General features: G+C 39.8%; 1 protein-coding gene across 4 annotated transcripts in view; it reads left to right on the top strand.

The window, feature by feature from the left end:
• SYNE2 (spectrin repeat containing nuclear envelope protein 2) overlaps nt 1-20,430 on the top strand; it is a 198,803-nt gene that overhangs the window by 55,449 nt on the left and 122,924 nt on the right. For 2 of the 4 annotated variants that reach the window (XM_065635633.1, XM_065635634.1), the window contains exons 31-46: nt 913-1,063; nt 3,567-3,725; nt 4,424-4,585; nt 6,729-6,830; nt 8,129-8,329; nt 9,584-9,749; nt 10,493-10,605; nt 11,382-11,584; nt 11,955-12,074; nt 12,172-12,457; nt 13,164-13,333; nt 15,380-15,692; nt 16,459-16,623; nt 17,508-17,864; nt 18,357-18,518; nt 19,349-19,510. In XM_065635633.1, the coding sequence (XP_065491705.1) occupies nt 913-1,063; nt 3,567-3,725; nt 4,424-4,585; nt 6,729-6,830; nt 8,129-8,329; nt 9,584-9,749; nt 10,493-10,605; nt 11,382-11,584; nt 11,955-12,074; nt 12,172-12,457; nt 13,164-13,333; nt 15,380-15,692; nt 16,459-16,623; nt 17,508-17,864; nt 18,357-18,518; nt 19,349-19,510 (2,992 nt within the window). The remainder of the gene's footprint in view (nt 1-912; nt 1,064-3,566; nt 3,726-4,423; nt 4,586-6,728; nt 6,831-8,128; nt 8,330-9,583; nt 9,750-10,492; nt 10,606-11,381; nt 11,585-11,954; nt 12,075-12,171; nt 12,458-13,163; nt 13,334-15,379; nt 15,693-16,458; nt 16,624-17,507; nt 17,865-18,356; nt 18,519-19,348; nt 19,511-20,430) is intronic. The other 2 variants (XM_065635635.1, XM_065635637.1) reach the window with 2 other exon arrangements.

The raw sequence follows: 20,430 nt of genomic DNA on the forward strand, positions 1-20,430 counted from the left end.
AATACTGATACAATAGCAAATGTTACTATTATGATGCTGTAAACTATCATAAAGCCAAGAATTGCACATAGAAATTTCCAGCCAAAGCTCATGAATTTTATGTATTTTTAGGACATCATGGTACCGTAATTTAGCAGGTATGCAGTGATGTGTTGGACTTAACTGGTATAAAAAAAAATTGGTATCCAAAAGAAAAGCCTGTCTGCTGCTGGGAATGATACGTATTTACTGTGAATTTCATGCCAGCATGTTCAAAAAAGAAAAGTCAAACTGAAACAAATGGCAGAGGACAGCTGTGAAAACTGAGAGTCTTTTATGCAGGAAAAGACCAAAGGAACTTGGTTTAATAAACCTGAGAGACTGAGGACTGTGAAAGGTGATGATTGATGACCCAGGGCATCCGTCCTTCTCTCATGGTTTTTAAAGGTGCCTTTATGGTTCGCATGGACTGGCACAGTGCTTGTTAATCCTTCTGGCCTGCACGGGTGTTGGAGGGAGGAATCTGTTTTCATATCTGACTGCAGGCTGGGCTGAGACTGTATTTCCCACTGTCCACTACCCAGCTCTTGTGATACCTGCTGCACATTGTATTTCAGTTTACTGGTGGCTGAGCTCACCTTTCAGGTGGAGAGTATCATATAAACCTCAGCTGCTCAGGTCACATCATAGTTAAATGTGAATCAGAGGCATAAGATGTTGAAGGGTATTTCCGATTCCAAAAGCTGGCCAAATATCACACCAGGTATCACAGTATTGCAGAGTGTTTGACTGGTACAGTTTACCCCCCTTTTCTCTCTCCCAAACACAGTAGTCAAACTCCTCACGTGTCTGAATGCAGGAGAAGGAAGCAGACAAGAGGTTGAGGCTGCTGTTTTATGCTCAGGCCATAAATAATACATCTCTTTTTAATAGCCAGGAGCAGTGTGTGAGAGCTCTGGAGCTCTTGAAGCAATATCAAAGCTGCAAGACTAGTCTGACCAGCATCATCCAGAAACAGGAGATTGTGCTTTCACAGCAAACTTCTTATATCGGGAAGGAGAATTTGAACAGACTAATAACAAAGGTGAGTAACGAGAACTTAACTGAAAATATAAGAAAAGCCTTTCCTGGGAGTGTTTGGGGGTAGGGTTGCCCTTGCACACCCAACCTTCAGGGCAGATGTGAAGACCTTGCTTTCAGTTTGGCTTTCAAAAATATATTTAAGGACCATATATTGGGTTTTTTTTAAGATGATGTCTAATTTTGCTTAGTGAATCAAGGTCTTCTTAAAGGATAAAAACCAAACCAAAAAAACTAGAAAAACTCTGATCTAGTATGAAAGATGAAATCCTATCCTACAAAACAGATGTTGACATCAGCTATATTCACCCATACCCTTTAAAATATTTCTGTATCTTCTACCAAGTTAAAAAACCTTACAGTGGGCAGTTTCTATATATACCAAAATTGCAAATTCATTTGTTACGATTAAGGTACTTAACAATGTTGTACCACTTAAAGCAAAAATAATATTATAGGTAATGCAACTCTTTGGGGCTGCTTGTTTTCTCTGCTATTGCTGTAGCTTATAACCAAGAATTTAGATCTGTATCCTCTCCTTGCTTGTGTCACTGAGTCTCAGGCAAGGCTGTGGAGTATGCACTGTTGAGGCTGTGTCAAGATGGCACATCTGCTCAGAGACTGGACCATGGCAGGTCTGTCCTGCTTCCGAGGCTGGAGCTTGTGTACCTTGCTGCACGTCATTGCCACTGTGCTCAGAGACAGCTTGGTGATCGCCAGCATGGTGCTGTCTTGGGTTGTGGACTTCTGGAGGCCAAAATGGTTTTAACTGGGCTGATGATACAGTATTTCCTTGAGCTGGTTGCCTTTGCAGCATGAATCTTTGCCTCACACTGACTTTAGTGACCAAACTGTGTTGCAGTTAGAAGCCATAAAAACATAGTTCAGTATTTCTACTCTAGCTTCTCCTGTGTTACAAACCTACTTCGAAGACAGATCTTCTCTATAGAAGCCTTGGCTTCCGTAACCGATGTTTGCTCCATTCTGTCTTCGGTAGCAGTTAAACGTTAGCAGTAGCTTTTACTGATGAGGCTGAATGAGCAGGTGTTGATGGACACTCCCTCATTTAGTTTAATCCTTACTACTTCTTCAGACAAAAACTTGGCAGCCAGCTATGTTCTTGGTGGCTTAATGAGTGCAACCACTGGACATAATTGTCATGGCCAATGGATTAGGAAATAACAGCGTGTCCATTGTGACCATTTTACTGTCACTGCTTCACGTTTAGGCTTTCTGATGAGGCATCACCCATATCAGTCAGGAGCATTTGCCCTCAGGCAGTGCCTGGGATGGTTAAATTAAAGAAGGAAGGTAAACGGTGCAACGGGAGGGTGTCCCTGTGTGTCACCAGCTGAGGCAGGGGCTTTTCTGGGTGTCACCAGTGAGACCTCTGGCACCTTTTATCACCCGGGCTCCTGCTGTGGGGAGATCACCTGCCGTACCTTGGCCCCTGCTTGTATGGAGACCCCTCGTTCTGTTAACAACCCTTCCTCCTCAACTTGAGTTTTGCAACTCTCACCCTCAGAACTGCGGTCCACAATAGCTGTGGCACAGTACAAGGCATGTCCTTGAGTGCTGATGATTTGGTTTTTAGAATTTTAGAATCACAGAATCATTTTGGTTGGAAAAGAACTTAAAGATCATTGAGTCCAACTGTTAACCTAACACTGTCAGGTCCACCTCTAAACCATGTCCCTAAGAACCTCATCTATGCAATAAAGAAGATTCTCTGCCTTATTCTGGTTTGTGAGTGCTGCTCTGCTGTCCCTCCCCTTATGTCAACAGCTGGCAGTATCCATATGAGAAAATGTGATGCTTGTCTCTGGGAAATAAGGATAGCTTTTAATAACAAATCTCCTAACACTAGAGGTCAGTGTTTCTTTTCCAGCAAACTTCCATGTTGTTTGTAAACATTGACATTACAATTAAGCACAAAGAATCAGCCTAGTGTTTAAATAGAAAGTGGGAAAAAGGGACATTTCAGTTTCTGACAATGGCATATTTGACAATGGCTATGTTTAAGCAGGATTTAGGCTTTTCTTAAAAAAAAAAGTAATTCAAAGCCTGGGGATCAAAATGGCAGGTTATATTTTTTAGAATGGTAATAGCATCTCAGATGATTATTACATTGTGCATTGTTTATTTCTGTAACTGAGGTTCTGTGTATAGATGTGCAGTACCCTTGGATCTTACAATTACGAGTTTTAAAGCAAACAGTGGGTTTGGCTCTCTTAGAAATACATTATCCATAGGTCCCACTCGGCTGTTGCACAGCCAAACCAGAATAATATGGATTTCTAAGAGAGAAATGTTCCTATCAGCATGACAAGGATATAACAACACAGGATACAATCCTAGTCTCATTGTATTAAATAAAACAGATTATTTTGTGTAATGCTGTTGTTTCTCTAAACTAAAAAGAGCAACACATCAGTTTAAAATTGTTTTGCTGAATAAACAGCCATAAGTAAACACGCTTTTAAATATCCGTTTGGTCTTTTTCACAGATTGAAGAGGCAAAAGAGGAATTTAATGATCACTCTGAAGATGTAGACAAAATAAATCAGATCTGCAAAAACCTGCAATTCCAGCTCAATAAAATGAGAAGCTTTGAGGAGCCTCCGTTTGAGAATGAGGCTAACATTATTGTGGACAGATGGCTGGATGTATGTAAAAAGTAAATTATCAGGGTGGTCTTATCTGTTATGCATTATAGTAATTGATTCTGACGTGTGTGTAATATTTGGAATAAATTAAGTGCAATATGGCAAAGATTCTTAAGAGAGAAATCCAAGTGTTTACCAGAGCAAAGCTTGCAGAGTGTCTATTGGTGTAATGTTTCTGAGCTTTCAGGTAGGTTATGTCATGGGTACTCCTTGACAGTAAATAATTCTAGGAAATGCAGAAAGACAATACTTGTGCTTTCTGCATGAATCTGTAAGCTCCCATAACAACTTATGTGGATTTAGACTTTGGAGACAATCTGGAGAATTACAATGTTGGTGCTTTTGGTGAGAAATGATTGCCACTGTTGATCTAAGCAGTGCATCAATACTGAGATTAGATGGTATTTACTGAGAGTAGATAAACATTAATGAGCAAGGCTCCTTCCTAAACCTGCCTTAAACTGGCAAGCTGCCGTTGTGATTGGTATGTTTGGCGACATGTGTGGCAGGGATTTAAATATCTTCTCCGTGACCAGTTCACTGTGAAGACACATGAGATTTTTTTCCCCCTGCCGCACTTGTTGTTTTTGTGGCTGGTTTTGTCTTGCTCAGATTTTATTATGTTGTGTTTGCTTTTAGAATACAACTCAACATTTTTGAAATCTGTGTGTGTTTTCTGTATATAAATCTCATGGTAGATCAATGAGAAGACTGAAAACTACTGTGATAATTTGGGAAGAGCTCAGGCTTTGTGGGACAAACTTCTTAGTTTATCTGGCACAATCGACGCTTGGGCAAATGAAGAACTTAAGAACGCAGAAGGCCATTGTCTGACTGAAGAGGAGCTTACGCAGTTGAAGGTAAGTTGAATGGAAATTTTTTGCCCTTAACTTATACTGTAGTGATATGGACTTTGAACTATAAACATGCACATCACATAAAAATATCAGCACTGCAGAGGAAGTTGTACATTTGCAATTGTATCTGCATGGATAGTTTTGCTGAAGATATTCCTTAATGTATTGGGGATATAGGTCTTAGTGGATAGATAGCATATATTTATACTAAATTGTTTAAAAATAATTCAATACTGCAAATGCTGCTTTAGACTACAAAAGCCCCCTCATTCCTTTGTGCCGTACAAGCATATAGCAAAGAGAAGGCATGGAAAGCCTATAGTCTGGAGTATGGTGGTGGACATATTTCCTGTGCCTAGGGAAGAAAGGGAAGAGAGTGTGTATAGGCTAATGATTAGTTTTCTAGTTAGAAATTGCCTATCAGTGAAGATACAGGAACCTCAGAAATGTCTGGGCAATGCGCAGTTCAGGAAGAGGTTGCCAAGGTGGCTGATTTGCCTCTGTGATCCTTGTCCCAGTGTGCTCCCCAATGTAACTTAATGCAGCCTTAATAGCGGCTGGATGCTGAGGAGCTCCAGAGGCTGCAAACTAAATAAAAATAATTTCCTGCTTGAGTGGGGTTGAGACATAAATATATCCCATATCCTCTTGTTTGAAAATATGCAGGCAGGTTTTTTTTTTCTCAGTGTTTATACGCTACAAATGCCCTGTTTTTTGTTATGCTTATTTGCAGCATTACTGCTGTTGTTAGCGCTGCTCATTTTTTTTAATTTCCAGAGCAATAAAAAGCCAAGGTGTTCTTTGTTTATAGATCTTCTCAATAAAACAGTAGTATACATGCTGTGCAGAGGCGGGTATTTTGTCACATTATTATTGCCTTAACCATTGTGTTGTTAGAATTTACCTGGGGTAGTTCGGGTCCCTGAGGGCTCCAGTAAAAATACACCAGCTGGGAACTGCATCTTAAGAGCCATTTTGTTACCTGGAAACTGCTCGAGCCCGGCATGATGTGATGGAGCCCCCGACCGATGTGCCTCTGCTGGTGCTTGGGAAGGGCTGTGCTGGGGGTGGCTGTGCTGCTCCTGTGCCACAGGATAATTCTCAAAAGAGAGGGGAGGAGAGGGCAAGGGAGAGAGAAATCATATTTCCCACGAGCAACTATAAAAGTGGAATAGAAAGGAGAGAAGACTGAACTCAGTGCATTGGTATTTTTGTAAAATGTTTCAAAGCACAGAGAGTTCCAGGCTCATTTATCAATTTATTGTTATTTCTTTTGTTGTTGATCCTGAAACATCTCTACGTTAATGTTAATTACAAAAAAACCCCAACCGTTGCAATGTGTATCACGTTACATAGGGTTGAAACCCAGGGTCCTTTGTGACCGGCCAGCAGAGCACCGGTGCGTGTGTTTTCAAGAAGCCTGTCACAAAAGAACAAAGTAATGAGTTATTTGAGTGTATATTTAAAGATAATTTCAGTATAAATACTGTGAGAAAGTTCTGCTTTCCCCTGTAGCCAGTACGCAAATGGAAACTTTTTTAAGGGCTGCGGCACATGAATGGGTTTTGATGATTGCTTGTACAGGGACTGCAGAGGAATACTTTGTCCTGAGGGAGTTTGGAATATTAATTTGGGAATATGAGATGATGTGACCATTTTAGATATATCCTGTTTCATAAGTTGAAGCTGGTATTTTACTTTCACGTTACTGACTTGGTCTAAAATCCATCCAAATGAGTAGAGGTCTTTTCATATACAAAGGATTTACATTTAAAAAGTGCTTACAGCATATGTTGTATTTTATCACATCCCTATAAAAAGGTGTCATTGGGATGACTTTAAGTCTATAACACCTGAGAATATCCCTTTCAAATAGAAGCAGCAAGAAAAAAAAAACCAAACCAAAATTAAGATTATTTTCCTGCAAATTTACTTGGCTTAATATAGAAGTTAACATTGCTAAATTTATGCTACATTTGCATTAACAACTGCTCTGCCTGAGAAACATAGAGGATTTCTGACTCTAATTAAAAAAAAAAGTTCATAAATTGCTAAAATGAAAATTAGTAATATAATTTTCTAACAGTAACATGGAGATTTAATTTGGGGAGAAACACAGTTACGGATGTGTTTTTTCCGTCTTTAGGCGTGCTTACGAGTGCAAGAGCAGAAACTCCAGAAATTTGACAACACGGTGGCTGAGATAGAAGAACTTCTGAACAGTAATGAGCCTCCACTGGAGCTACAGGTACGAAGAAGCTTCTCGAGTTAATACACCAGTACTCATTAGCACAGCCCTGATTCTGGTATTGTCTTTGCCACAGTCATTTCTTGGTTTAACTGAAATCTACCCAAAGAGAATTGAAGTCATTTTGTTGGCTATTGGCAGTGATGTTTCATTCGTTGTCTTTCTCAAGCTGTTAGAACCAAACCTGTCATTTTAAACATAAAGGCCTCTCTCAGTCCTGTGCCTTCTAGGGGCTTAGACCTGACCCAACTGTTTTCCAGGCCTGCTGGAAGAGGCACATATCAGTGATATCTGGCTTTTAGCTACTGGCCAAGAACCAGGCACAGTGGATTTTGTCATCCCTTTGGAGATCCCAGCAACTCAGCATCCTGACTGTCTGTTTTAAACTGTACCTTTACCTGAATATGGCTTAGTGTAGCCTGATAGTGTGTAGCTGTGCGCACAGAGTGGTGGTTACTGTGATGTTTTCGTTTGGAATATCACAAGGAAATCAGCTTCACACAACAAAGAATAAATCCTTCTCCACTGTTTAAGGCCATGTTGTACCTTGATCCTCTACCAGTTCCCTCAGTGTCCCCTCCCGGTGTCTGTCAGATGCACCTTGAGCTTGACCTGGTTTGGCTATTTGTGTGTTTATCCTCAGGCAGTGAACTCAGAGGAGTTTCACTGGGTGAAGTGACCTAAGGAGCTTAGGAAAGGACTTGGTGACCTTGCACCGTGCACACCACGCTCCTCCAGAGCACCAGACGCCCTGAGCCCCCTGGGGTTGTGTTTCACCATGTGGCCATGATCCCATTGAGTTGCTGTCTCAGCAAATCTGCAAGAGCCTTAAGGATAAGGTTAAGGACCTGTTACTCCTTAGTAGTGCCAAGCCAGAGCTCCCCACCACTCTGCTGTCCTTGCTTGTTTTTTGGATGGGTGTAGGGAATTTGCCCCAGTGGGATCACTTCAGGCAGGTGTGTACAGACAGAGCTGGCAACCTCTTTCCTGGTAGCCGAAGCACTTGTATGGCCTTTAGCCAGTAGACACTGGAGTAGACTGACAAATAAATTTGTTAGTAAAGCAGCACCAGGAAATTAATTTGTAAAGAAGATGGACCGAGATAATTCCTCCTTGGAAAAGCAGGGCTTAAATACTATTTTTCTTAATTTGTAGAGTGGGAGGGAAAGAAACTGGAACAAACTGTGATTGAAACGTCTGAGCTTCAGATAATTTCATTGCTTTTATGTCTATCATGGAGTTCTAATATTGTAGGAAATCAATCCAGTATAGTTTCTTACATATGTTTATTTCTTCAGGTCATCAGATCAGCTGTTGTGCAAAAAATGGAGCTAATAAAAGAGCTCTTGTCAACAAAACAAGGGACCAGTGAACTCAACGTGAATACAGCAGAACTAAAAGGAGACCTTGATCTGGCCAAGACACAGATTGGAATGACTGAATCACTTTTAAAAGCTTTATCTCCTTCTGACACCTTAGAGATCTTTACTAAATTAGAGGTAACATGCCATAAATTACGTATCCTTTATAATTTTGTTCGTTATTTTTCTCCTGGGCAAGTTTCATAAGTGTTTCATCTGTGTATGTTGTAAACTGCTAGAATAACTCAGGCGAAGAGCCTGGTTTGAATATCCCCTTAAGCTGCCAGAAAGAAAAGCCCGTTTTCACTGAATGTTTCCAGGTGTGGTTAGTTAACCCTTGCAGCTATTGGAAATGGTTAGTGGTAGGTGTGACAAATAGTATACTGCCCAAAGTATGTTAGAATCACAGAATAGAATCATAGAGTCATTTTGGTTGGAAGAGACAAGAGTCATCAAGTCCAACCACAATCTAACTCTGGCACTAAACCATGTCCCTAAGAGCCTCATCTAAGCATCTTTCAAACACCTCCAGGGATGGTGATGCAACCACTTCCCTGGGCAGCCTGTTCCAATGCCTGAAAACCCTTTCCGTGAATAAATTTTTCCTAATATCCAATCTGAACCTTCCCTGGCACAACTTGAGGCCATTTGAAGCAGTAGTGAGGGTACTGGGTTGTATCTTTTCCAAGACTGGGCAATATACAGAGCTTGTCTTTGTGCCACCTGAGCCTGCCGCAAAGGGGAGTTCCCAGTAGGCAATTTCAGCCAACTTGCCATCCTCTTTGCACCAGGGAGAGAGGTGAGAATAGAGTTGTGTCCTGCTTGGAGGTTCAAGGCTGGCAAGATTTAAACCTCCTGTTGAGCACCGAGTGGATTATGAACATTCTGGGTGTTAGACCTCTAGTGTTTGGGACAGTGAAATCACAAGCACTGGAAGATAGATATAGCTTTTAATTAGTTCTCCCAGCTCCCTCTAAGCTGTCTTTCAACCCACAGGGAGTTGACATACAGAGTAAGGTATTAAAGGGTGGAATAGTGCCTATGGCAGCTAAGGCACTATAGCTTCTAGGTATTAGATGCTCTGGAACATACTGTATTACTGCGCACTTCACATACCTATTCTGTGTGATGCCAAAGTGTACATGAGTATGAGTACAGATGATAATACTTATGTGTACAGAGGTATACACACTGCTCAAGGAGAGTTTAGTGCTTATATCTACCTATTGATTGCCTTGTTAATGTCAATATAATTTAAGAAATTATTTTGCCCCACCGGCAGGACTAAACCCTTTTGCAAAACTCTGCGTTGTACTAAAGCAGCTTTGTACAGTGAACTTCTTGCACTCCAAACTTTTCTTTTTAACAGTTGTCCTTTTTTAAAAACTTTAGGAGATACACCAGAAAATTCTGCAACAAGAACACCATGTGACATTACTCCAAGAAGAGACGGATTGTCCTGATGTGGATGAATTAAATAAGCAGCTTAAATGTGTCACTGATTTATTTAATAAGAAGAAACATGTATTTCAAGATCACTTCATCGGTGTTTTGGACCGTAAGCAAACACATTTCACATTTATGTAGCTTTATAGGTTTGTATTGACCATCATAATCACTTAAAGATTATGTATTGAATTTATTTTTGGGTCGGTATCTGAAACTGCTTTGATATCTCAAACTGCTTCAGGGTTCTGAACAAGATAAAGATTTGGATAAAAATGGCTTTTGAGTCCAACCAACCACTCAATCTGAGTCAAAGTATTTTGTTTCTTATTTTTACATTTTAAAAAGCAGATAAAAGAAGTGTAAAGCATAATTCAGGAACAAATGCCAGAACATTTCGTTTTAAAATGCAGAAATCAAACGTTTTTATTTTTTCCAGTAATCTAAAATTTAATCTTAGTTACAATAATGGTGTTATTAGTTAATTCTTGTTTTAGGCAGACACAGGATTGTGCAGGTGTCAAATTAGGCTCAAATAGTTTTTGAGTAATATGTATTTGTGTGGAAATGAGAAAAGTTGCCAATAGGCCAATCCAGGTCTTGTGTACTGAAACTGCGATGTATAGCAGACTGTGCCTCCCAAGTGAACAGCTATGTTTGTTGTCAGTTAATATTAGGTAAAAGAAAAAATATGAACTGCGGCATTTTCTGTCACATGGTCTGTAGCGAAAAGCAACCTTTGACAGTAGCACTGATAAATTTAATTACAAATTGTCTTGAAATATTAATGTTAAATAGGATTTTCTTTTACAGAATACAATTAATGAAGAAAATTGGAATTTATCTTTTTTTCAGGTCAGTGCAAGAATTTTAATGACTGGTTCAGCAGCACTCAGCTGTCTTTGAAGGACTGCTTTGACCCCTCAGAAACAAAACCGATACTGGAAGAAAAACTACAGAGGCTAAAGGTAAAGTATTAAAATTTTCCCATTTCTAAAGCTGATTGTTCTTGAAGTTTGTCTTTTTCACACAGGAGACCATTCTTGGGAATGTGTTCACCTACAGTGAGTTTGTAACTTGAGACTGAAAGAACATTTCATGTAACTTAAAGCATTAAGATAATAGGTGGAATGAAAATAAAATGTTGTTAAAGTGAAGTATCAGTGTTCAAGTTCAGACATAGTTGGGCAAGTGAGAGACAGGACAGCAGTTAGTGAAAGTCCACGGACTTTGACAAAGTATTTCAGTGTGCAAAGATGCAGGAAGTCAAATATGTAGAGAGTAAAATGAAATTCTGATCTCCATTGGACTCAAACGTGAAAAATTTACATTCACTATGTTGTAGCCAGATTTTCACTCTAAGTCAGGCAGAATCAACAGAAAAGAGATGGAAAAACTGCAACATCTGCAAGAAGCAATGACAGTTAAGCAGCAGCAGAAGACACAGTGATGTCAGTGCTAGATTTGAATGCTGCTTGCCTCTTTCGTTTCTGTGTATTTGTGCTGTAGAGAAGAAAATCCAAACCATCCACTTAACTTTCTCCTTACTTTACAAACAGCAAGTTTCCCATTTACAAGTGGAATAGTCAGCAAACTGTGAATTAACATATATTCCTTTTCAGGAACTGGAATTGCTGTAGAAAATATTGGTGGAGATAACCGGAGTTGAAAAGCTCTTGTGGCATAAATATCTTATACAACAGCAAGTTTGACAAATGCATCTTGTGTTTGTGCTCTTATTCAGCACTTCCTAACATCCGAAGGCAAAGACAGAGATATCCAAGAGGTTAAAACGTTGTTGAATAAAGTGAAGAATTACTTGCCCAAAGCAAGCATTAACCACCTTACCAACCGTGTGAGAGATCAAGAAGCAGAACTGCAGAGATTGATCTCTAAATGTCAGAAACGGGAAAAGGAGCTTGGTGCTTCTCTCCAGCAGCTCAGCAGGTAGGGATCTAATGTAGTTTTTGACATTTTAATCACAAGTGGTAGAAAATGATTCATTACCAAACAGCTATAGTGAATGGCAAACAACCCTGCTTTTTATTAAAGATGGTATTTTAATAAAGGGTAGTGAGTGTTTTGTGTGCTTCATGTTTTTTTACACTTTGTAGCAGACTCAGTGTTATATGGGAACATATGCTCATGGATAGTTTCAGTGATGTGAACCAACATAGTTAAAATTAAGCTTGTGCTTAAAACTTTGCTTGATCAGGAGCATGATATTTATGTTACTTTTTCGGCAAAACGCTGCTGTCAGCGAGTCTTAGTCATGTAATGCCTCTCATTTTGACCTGTGTCTTTATACTCTCTTTAGTCTTGAAGAAAGCAGCACAGTCTTGGAAGAGTGGCTCACTGCTCAGGAAGAAAAACTAGAAGACATCAAAAAAGATGAGACAAAACTTGAAAACTTCAATAAAACACTATTAATGCAGAGGTATCATGTTCTTTGGTCTCTAAGAATTGTCTTCTAAAGAAGATTTCTCCATGTTGTTACAACAAATAGATGTTTATTAATTTTTTGTGTTTTTCAGAAAACCGTTTGACTCCGTGGCTCAGCTGGCAAATTCCTTGAGGGAGACTGGGCTGACAGATGAAACCGTTTCAGAAGCCAGTGACCTTATTAATAGATATCAGACACTGATAACACATGTAAGCGAAATGGCAGGGAATACTGAGAGACTTCCAGTGGAAGGACAAAATTTTGAAGAACTTGCCCAGGATGTTTCTTGCTGGATCAAAAAGCTCGAGGAGGCTGTTAATAACCTGAATTCGCAGGACAGTGAGTTGCCATCAGACGAAAGGATTAATCAGATAAAGGTATTATGTTAAATGTATTCCTTTTCTACTTCACAACTCATGCTAACATCAGGGGAATGCTTGATGAGTCAGTACCTTGTAAAAGATACTGTCACTGCTGAGTGCCTGTGGTTTTGTGGCCTATTTGGTGTGGGCAGGGTGTTTGGCCTTGGTTTTTTTTCTTTTGTTTTTGCATGGTTTATCAGGCTGCTCCACTGCCTGGGTGGTTCTCTCAGGCCCCAATATCCTCTTTGGTGTCTCCTTTCTGACTGCTTAGGAGGCCTCCTAACCAAGTAGCCAGAAATGAGGATGCTGGGATTTACATGTTTCATTCTGTGGAAGGGGTAGTATTGTGACAAATGCATCTTCCTAAGATTTGGAGAATTTTTTTCTTTGTCAGCACAATATTGGTTTTGTTATATAGAGAATAATTAATAAATCGGTGTCATTATCCCAGGCTTTCTAAAACTAGATGATCATGGTGTAAATTTTGAGTTGGTCATATGCAGGGACAGGAGTTGGACTCAATGATCCTTGTGGTTCCTTTCCAACTCACACATTCTATGATTATATCCATTTATGAATCAGTTATTTGATATATTGGAAGGAGAATTCTTTTGTCTTGAACAGCAGTGTACAAAATATGAAAAAAATCATTGGTAATACCTTTTATTTTGTAACCAAAAATAGTTGTATATGTACTGCTTCTGCTTCTTGTTTAATACAGGAAATCACAGCTCTCAGAGAAGCAGGAGGGGCCAAAATACAGAAGGTGGTAGCTCTAGGAGAAACTTTAATGAGAGATGAGAAAAGTAAGAAGCCACTGGTTCAGCAGACTATTTCTGAGCTCCAGAACAAGTGGGAAAGCACCTGTCAGCTAGCAACTGAACATACAAGGTAATGTGGAATTTGCTAAGAGGCAGTACGGATCACTTACTGCTATATTGACTTTCTTCTCTTCTTCTTGCACCAGTTCCATTGAATTTGTGTTCCTTCAAGGCAGAACAGGATACCTACAAAAATGGTTGTATTTCTTCAGTATTGTGGATGGGCAGGTCACAGTTTGCATTGAACGGTCAAGTAGGGGCTGTAGCCAAGAGGCGTAAGGAGTTTGGCAGGACAGCTAATGGGGACTGGCCAGCTCGCCCCAGATTCCCTTTTGATAGTGAAGTAGCTCAACCACTCTTATTTTAAAAAAAAAAAAAAAAAAAAAAAAAAAAGTGCACTCAATGCTCCTTGTTTTATTAGACTGTGCAGTGAGGATGCACTGATTTAACACCGCGGTGTGAGGATGCACAGATTGAACACTGTGGTGGCCCTTTGCTGCAATGTGACCTGAGCTCTGTGTCCCAGATGTAGCCCCCCAGCACAGGTGGGATCTACCCTTGCACAGATTCGTACTGCTTTGGAAGAGAGTTTGGGGTAAATCCAGGAAGATGTGATTTTTAAAATAGAGTTTTTAAAGCCTGGTTTATTCTGGCTCTGTAAGAGGCTTTCTTGGCTGTGACAGCTGGTATTTTTAAGTCAGCAAAGGCACTTTAGTGTTGTTGGCACTGTGGCAACTGTGTCTGAGAGCCAAATTGGTCCTTTAAAACACGTCAGATGATTCCAGGTGTGTTGTGTAAACACAAACTGAAGGTCTTATTTTGCACCTGCAGATACTTTCAAGACATTTGTCTGCCATAATGTCATTGAACTGACTTTCAGTAAAACCCCTGGGAACTTTGCTGTTGAGATCACTGGAAGCTAAAGTAGGCCTACTGTATACTTTTAAAAAATGTCTAGGGAATGATTTATTAAAAATAAGTATTTTTGAGAATATTCAGTTGTCTTCTCTTACTACTGCGAACTCAGTAGAAACAATGCAAGTGGCATTCAGAAAGAGAGAGCGTTGGCTATATTGGATTCAACACAGCAGAATGCCGAGCACTCTCTTCACAGTATGTTGAGGAGATGAGGTGCTCAGCACATCTGAAGAGATGCTCAGGACCTTGCAGGATCAGACCAGTGAAAAATAGATGTGACACAGTAACAGCAGCAGCGGGAAGCTGGAATGGGGAACTTTGAAGCAAGAGTACTTAACATATGTGAGACTGTGCTGTATTTGTCATCTGCCAAAAAGTATGAATCTTGAGGGGCAAAAACCAAAACACTTAAGCTTTGCTTTTGTCCTTATTTATCCTGCTGTACTTTACAGAATTATCACCAGACTTTCTTTATTTGGATTTGTTTGTGTGGGATCATATTTTCAAATGTTGGCATTTAAGTTCCATCTGGAAAATATCTGAGCTTCATCACTAAATGTGAACATACAAATGTTACTTTTGTCTCAGTGATCATAGTTGCGTATTTCCTGTGGACAAATGCAACATGTTCACCTGCTGCAGATCAGCATGTGTGCTTATAAAGCACACCAATGGAAATCCAGTGTCAAGGTCAGGAAAGCAGGCACTGGATTGTGCTAACGTGGCCCTTATTGCATATGCTGGTTTTGCTGTCTGTATCTCTGAAACATTTCCCCACCCTCATTGCAACCAATGCAATATGTATCTTCTGCAGGACATTCCCTTTCAGGAGGCTGTCATAAGAAGTTGTCAAGGAAAATAGTTGTAGTTTTTAGATGGAACTTCTGCTGTAATAAAAAGCAGAAGAATACAGAGCATGAGCATCACATCTCAGATGCTAGAAACTATGGGCTTATAGGTTCAGGTTTAAGATTCACTTGTCCTGCATTCAAGTCCCGTTCAGCAATAATAAATTCAGTGTTTTACATTTTCCTCACCTTGAAAATTCCAGTCTAAAGCTGATCAGTAATTTAAAACCTGAAGAAAAGTATTCAGTATGCTCAAGTTCATTCTAATGGTTGGTTTATTCACAATTTGACATTTGCTAGGTAAGGAATAAACAAATTTTAATACTATTAAATGGAATATTTTTTCTTAGCCCTCAAGAGCAACTTCAGTTCAACAGGGAGCAATATGAGCAAAGCAAAGAAGATCTGAGACTGGCTCTAACTGACCTGGAGAAACAGCAACAGGAGATGGGTTTTGCCCTTCAGCCTGGTTTGCAGGAGAAACAAGCTCAGCTGACAAACTACACCAACCTCCTGCAGAAAGCAGAAGACTTAACTTCCCGATTCAATGAATTGAAAAGCCAGGAAGATCACCTAAAGGGTCACACTGGGGATCCCAGCTTCACAGAGGCAGAATGGTTGGAATTAAAGCACCAACATGAAAATCTCCTCAGCCAGCTACAGGTTGGAACCTCACTCTGTTTCCTTGTGAGATTATTGGGATGGCTGTTGATTGCAGTTCTCAGTTTGCCTGTAGTGTCATTCCCCTGGCCAGTTTATGGGTAAAACTGGGAGTGGTGGAAGAACCTCTGTAGAAGGGCAGGGAATTCCTCTCTCTCTCACTTTCTCTCTTACTGTTGAAAAAAGAGCACCAGAAACTCATATTTTTCACTACCTTGTGCTTTGCAAAGGGATAAGTGTTTAAACAAATGAGACCAAGGTAAGTGTGAAGAACATTTTATACCTGTATAAACTGATTCAGATAGCTATAATATGAAGTATTTGTTCCTATAATCTCCAAGCCATGGTAGTTTTGTGTGGCTTTTTTCTTTCTTTTTTTCTTCTGGAAGCATGAATGACTTTTCCTGTATCTTGTTTGTTATTGGTTCCAGTCAATTTAGTGCAAATTGCATTTGCACCATATGTGGCATTCTGCATCGAATCTTTCATCCATTTTGAATAGAAAGCATCCCTTTTAGAAGTATATTCTTATGGAATGCAAAATCTTCTGCTTCCTGCTACTAATGAAGATATTGTTCATGGTGGAGTCCCTGATGTGCTGGGCAGAGGGCAAGATATTTTTGTGCATCTGTGGTTAGCTGAATAGTTTATGGGAAACAAGCAATTTTTTGGTCCTGCTGAGGTCCTGGAAAATTTGCAACAGTCTGTGGATGAGTTCTGTTTGTTTGAGTTAATGGTGGACTAATTCTAGAAACTCCTTGCTTTCTAGACCATAGTGCAGACACTGGAAAGTCACGTTCAAGAGCACCTGCAGTTTCAGGATATGGTAACAGGCCTGAGCACTGAGCTGAAAACTATCTCTGAGAAGCTTGCTGATACTGAAAGTCGAGCAGTGGAACAACCATCAGCTGAGCAAAACCCGTTGAAATCACAGGTATGCTGCAGATTTTGCATCGTGGAGAAAGTGGGTCCGTGCCATGGGGGCTTGCAGAAACCATCACATTTATAAAAGAGAACTGCTAATGGTGTGAAACTGAAAAACTAAGAAACCTTTCTAAAATATAAAGTATATATGATGTTACTTCTATCAAGATAACTGTAGGCCTAAAACCACTCTTGATGAACTGAGTGGACCTTTACTGCCAGCTGAACTGAAGGTAGAATTGTCCTAGCTCAAGTACACAGGCTTCTTCAATTTGTTTGTTCATTTTTTCTTTTTCTTTTTTTTTTTTTTTCCCCTGGGCATAAGGAGTAAAAAGATTTTGGTGTTGGTAAGTGCCTTTAAGTTAGCCAGAGTGGAAAGCTTAGGAAAATGTCAGTGGGTCAAGTTCAGTTTTAATAAGTATCCTTCATGCATAACTAGACATTCTTTTGCACTTTGGGAGAATGGGTAACAGTCTTGTAGCTGTGAGTGTAGAGAGCTGCTAAAAGCTGAAACTATAGCTCAGATATGGATCACTGCAATTCCCTTCCTCCAGAACTTGCTATACCTCTAACACGTAAAAAGGAAGAGGAGAGGGAAGCGATCACCTGTTCAGAACTTGGAAAGATCACCACACACCTCACAGTGTACTATCTGATTATTTTATTGTTGTCATAATGCTCATATCTTCAGGTGTTCTCTTTTCATAAAAATGGCTGACTAAAATCACTGGTTTAGTTTTTGACTTTCTGCAACAAATAGGTCTGTATGTACTTTGCAGCACAGTTTGTTGTTCACAACAAATATTTATTATTTGAGTGATTGACTTTAGATCTTAGCATTAAGTATATTGAGTGAAGATACTTTTCAATAAAATGTTTTCTTTGTGTTTAAAGGAACGACAAGGACCTCTTAGTCAATGCGAAGACACATTAAAGAAGATTTTGGTTTTAGCAGAAACTGTCAAACAAAACACCTCTTCACCAGGACAGAAGTTTATTAAGGATGAGATTGAAACACTTCAAAGTGAACACAGGAGTCTGGAAGAAAGACTTGAAAATGTCAAGCAAAAGGATGAAAATATTTTCAGTGAAGCCCTTGAGTTGAAAGATGAGTTTGGTAATGAAATAAAAATGGAAGACGAGGCAGATACGATGCTGAAGAGAGAGATAGAGATCACTTCTGATACTCCCGTTGCTGCAGAAGAGAGCCCTACAGCAGTGGAGTTAAAGGAGCCTTTGGAAATGCATGATGTGAGTGTATTTGTTGACAGTAAAGACAGTGGAAGACCGGTTAAAGAGGCATCTGTCTCTCAAATGCCTTTTGGATATTGCATCCTCTATTGCATCCTTAATTTCACTGAAATTAAGCCTTCTGTAAATACATATGTACAAATCAAACATGTAGAGAATTTCCTTGTTATAACAAGTCCATAACAAGTCAATAATGTCTATTCAAAACTGCCGTTTTCCATTTAAACACAACCTGCATATAACTTTTGCTTGTATGTAATTAGAGCAGTTATCCTTGGTCAGGGAGAAGGTGTATAGATGATAAAATTGCAGATACACCTCTGCCATACTTTGAGAGCTTCTCTGAAACCAATAATACTTGTTTACAACTGCAGCACAATATTTGTCCTGTTTGTTTTCATAGATAATAATTTTTGCCATTCAAATGTTTAATGTTAAAATACAGTATTTATGGTCACGCAAGCAGGTTTTCTTTTATATAATTTCTCTTAGGTTCAAGATGTAAATGGAAATATGTCAGAGAAAGAGAAGCCAAATGGTGCACTTTTGGAGGAAAGCAGTGCATTGTCAGACAGCCCGTTACAGGGTGTCAGTCAAAGCAAGGACAAATTGGAGCAGACTGTTCAGGTGCCTGACAAACACATTCTAATACATGTCAGTGTACATATATATATATATGTGTGTGTGTATATATATATATATGTAAAGTGTGTGTGTCCGTTCACTAGAAACGCATATATAATTGCTTAAAATTGGTAGTCTTACAGAGATATAAGTTCCTTATCTGATGAAAGCAATGATAAATCATGTTCTTCAAAACATCCCCTCAGCCTTGCACGTGTGAAGTGTGCGGGAGATCAATGTGATCTCTACAAGCCCCCAGGGCTTGGATCCACTTTCTCCATGATGCAAAACTGCAACATAGCTGTGATTTCAACAGGTTTTGTCACCTGCACGCACGAAGTAGGTAATGAGAGGTTACTGACCTGGAACCACTGGTCTTTAGGGGACTTGAGGACATTCACACTGTAAATGACTTCACATGTGCAAAGCTGAGGGAATGGCTTGGAGAGCTCCCTCATTGATCTGACCATTGAGTGATAACCGTATCTGAGAGAGATGACCATAAAAATATCAGAGTGGAAACGATCTGTACTGGGATTTCTGGAGAAGGAGACAGATCAATAGTTAAGAATGGCCAAAAGTGTCTAAGCAGAAACTTCTGTGACAGTATTAAAAATCATGTAAGCACTTACTCCTCTTTGGTTTATCCTGAAACTGTTTCATAGTGGTTAAGGTCCCGATACAGCAAACTATCTGAGCAGACATTTCCAAGAGACTCTGAATTTGAGTTACCTCAGCCTTTTCCTTCATTTATTAAGCTAAACTGAAGATAGAGTTTGTGTAGTGTGTTATTCCTTAGTAAACTTAGATTTTTGACGGTGACTTTACTGGCTATAAACATTTTGTGTTTTTCAAATCAGGGTGAGGCTGATAAAGAGATCCCAGGTACAGACAAACATGAGAGGGTCCAAGAGGATGTTCTGGACAATGCTGTTCAGGGTGGGGAAGCAGAAGTGGAAAGGCATCTGGATGGTGTTGGTATTGAAGGTGATGAAACAAGAATGGAAACCCACCTGGCAGAGGTAACTGGACGTAAGATTACACAAGAGTGATTGGACTTGAGGGTATATGTAGACAGTTTAGTTGCAGTGGGGAGGATACTACTAATAAATAAATAATAAAAACCTCAAGTTACACTGAGCTGTTTTGGTCTGATGTGCTGTATGCTTAGTATGTGTTAATTCCCTGAATCCTTTTCCATACATTTAAAATTAGTAGGGAGGCAATTTTTTTTTATTAGTGGTTTGCTGAGCATATTGCATTCCAAGTCACCTGGAGGTATTGTGAAGTCTTCTTACCATTTTGCTTGAATACTGTTATTTTGCTTGAGTTTCTTTTGTTTGTTTAGATTTCGTATTTATGTATTTACTTTCCATGTGTGAGGCCGCATTTAAAATGCTGTGTCCTGTTTGGTGCACCCTGGTACAAGGGGAATTTTGACAATCTAGAGCAGTGTTTAGATGCTGGAGCCAAAATGAGTGGGAAGAGCCTCAGTTCTTGTTGGAGATGAGGAGGCTCACAGGGGTCTCGTTGCTGTCATACTCTCTCTGAAGGGGTGTTATAGAGAAGACATTTCTCGGACTTTCAGTTTTAACAAAATGTGTGAGATGTTGAAAGCAGCATATTTGTGACAAGATGGAGCGCAGTGTGCACTCATGAGCTTGCTGAGAATTGGGGTAAATTTGTTCATTCTGGGTTGCGAGTGGGCTACTTTCATTCCTTATCCTATCTGACTTGCAACCGCTAGCTCAGGTATCCGTGCAGCACGGATAGGTCCCCGATGCTGTTCTCTGCACCATGGTCATGCTGTAAGGATTTGCCATTCTTTATCTTGTGTAGGTGGCTGTTTTATTTCATCTGTCCTCAGATGATAAACAAACTCAGGCAGAACTTAGAGTCAGCAAATACCTGAGCATGTACACAGAGCAAATCCCTGGGCTGC

This window comes from Caloenas nicobarica, chromosome 5 (genome assembly GCF_036013445.1).
Source record: "Caloenas nicobarica isolate bCalNic1 chromosome 5, bCalNic1.hap1, whole genome shotgun sequence".
Classification (NCBI taxonomy): domain Eukaryota; kingdom Metazoa; phylum Chordata; class Aves; order Columbiformes; family Columbidae; genus Caloenas; species Caloenas nicobarica.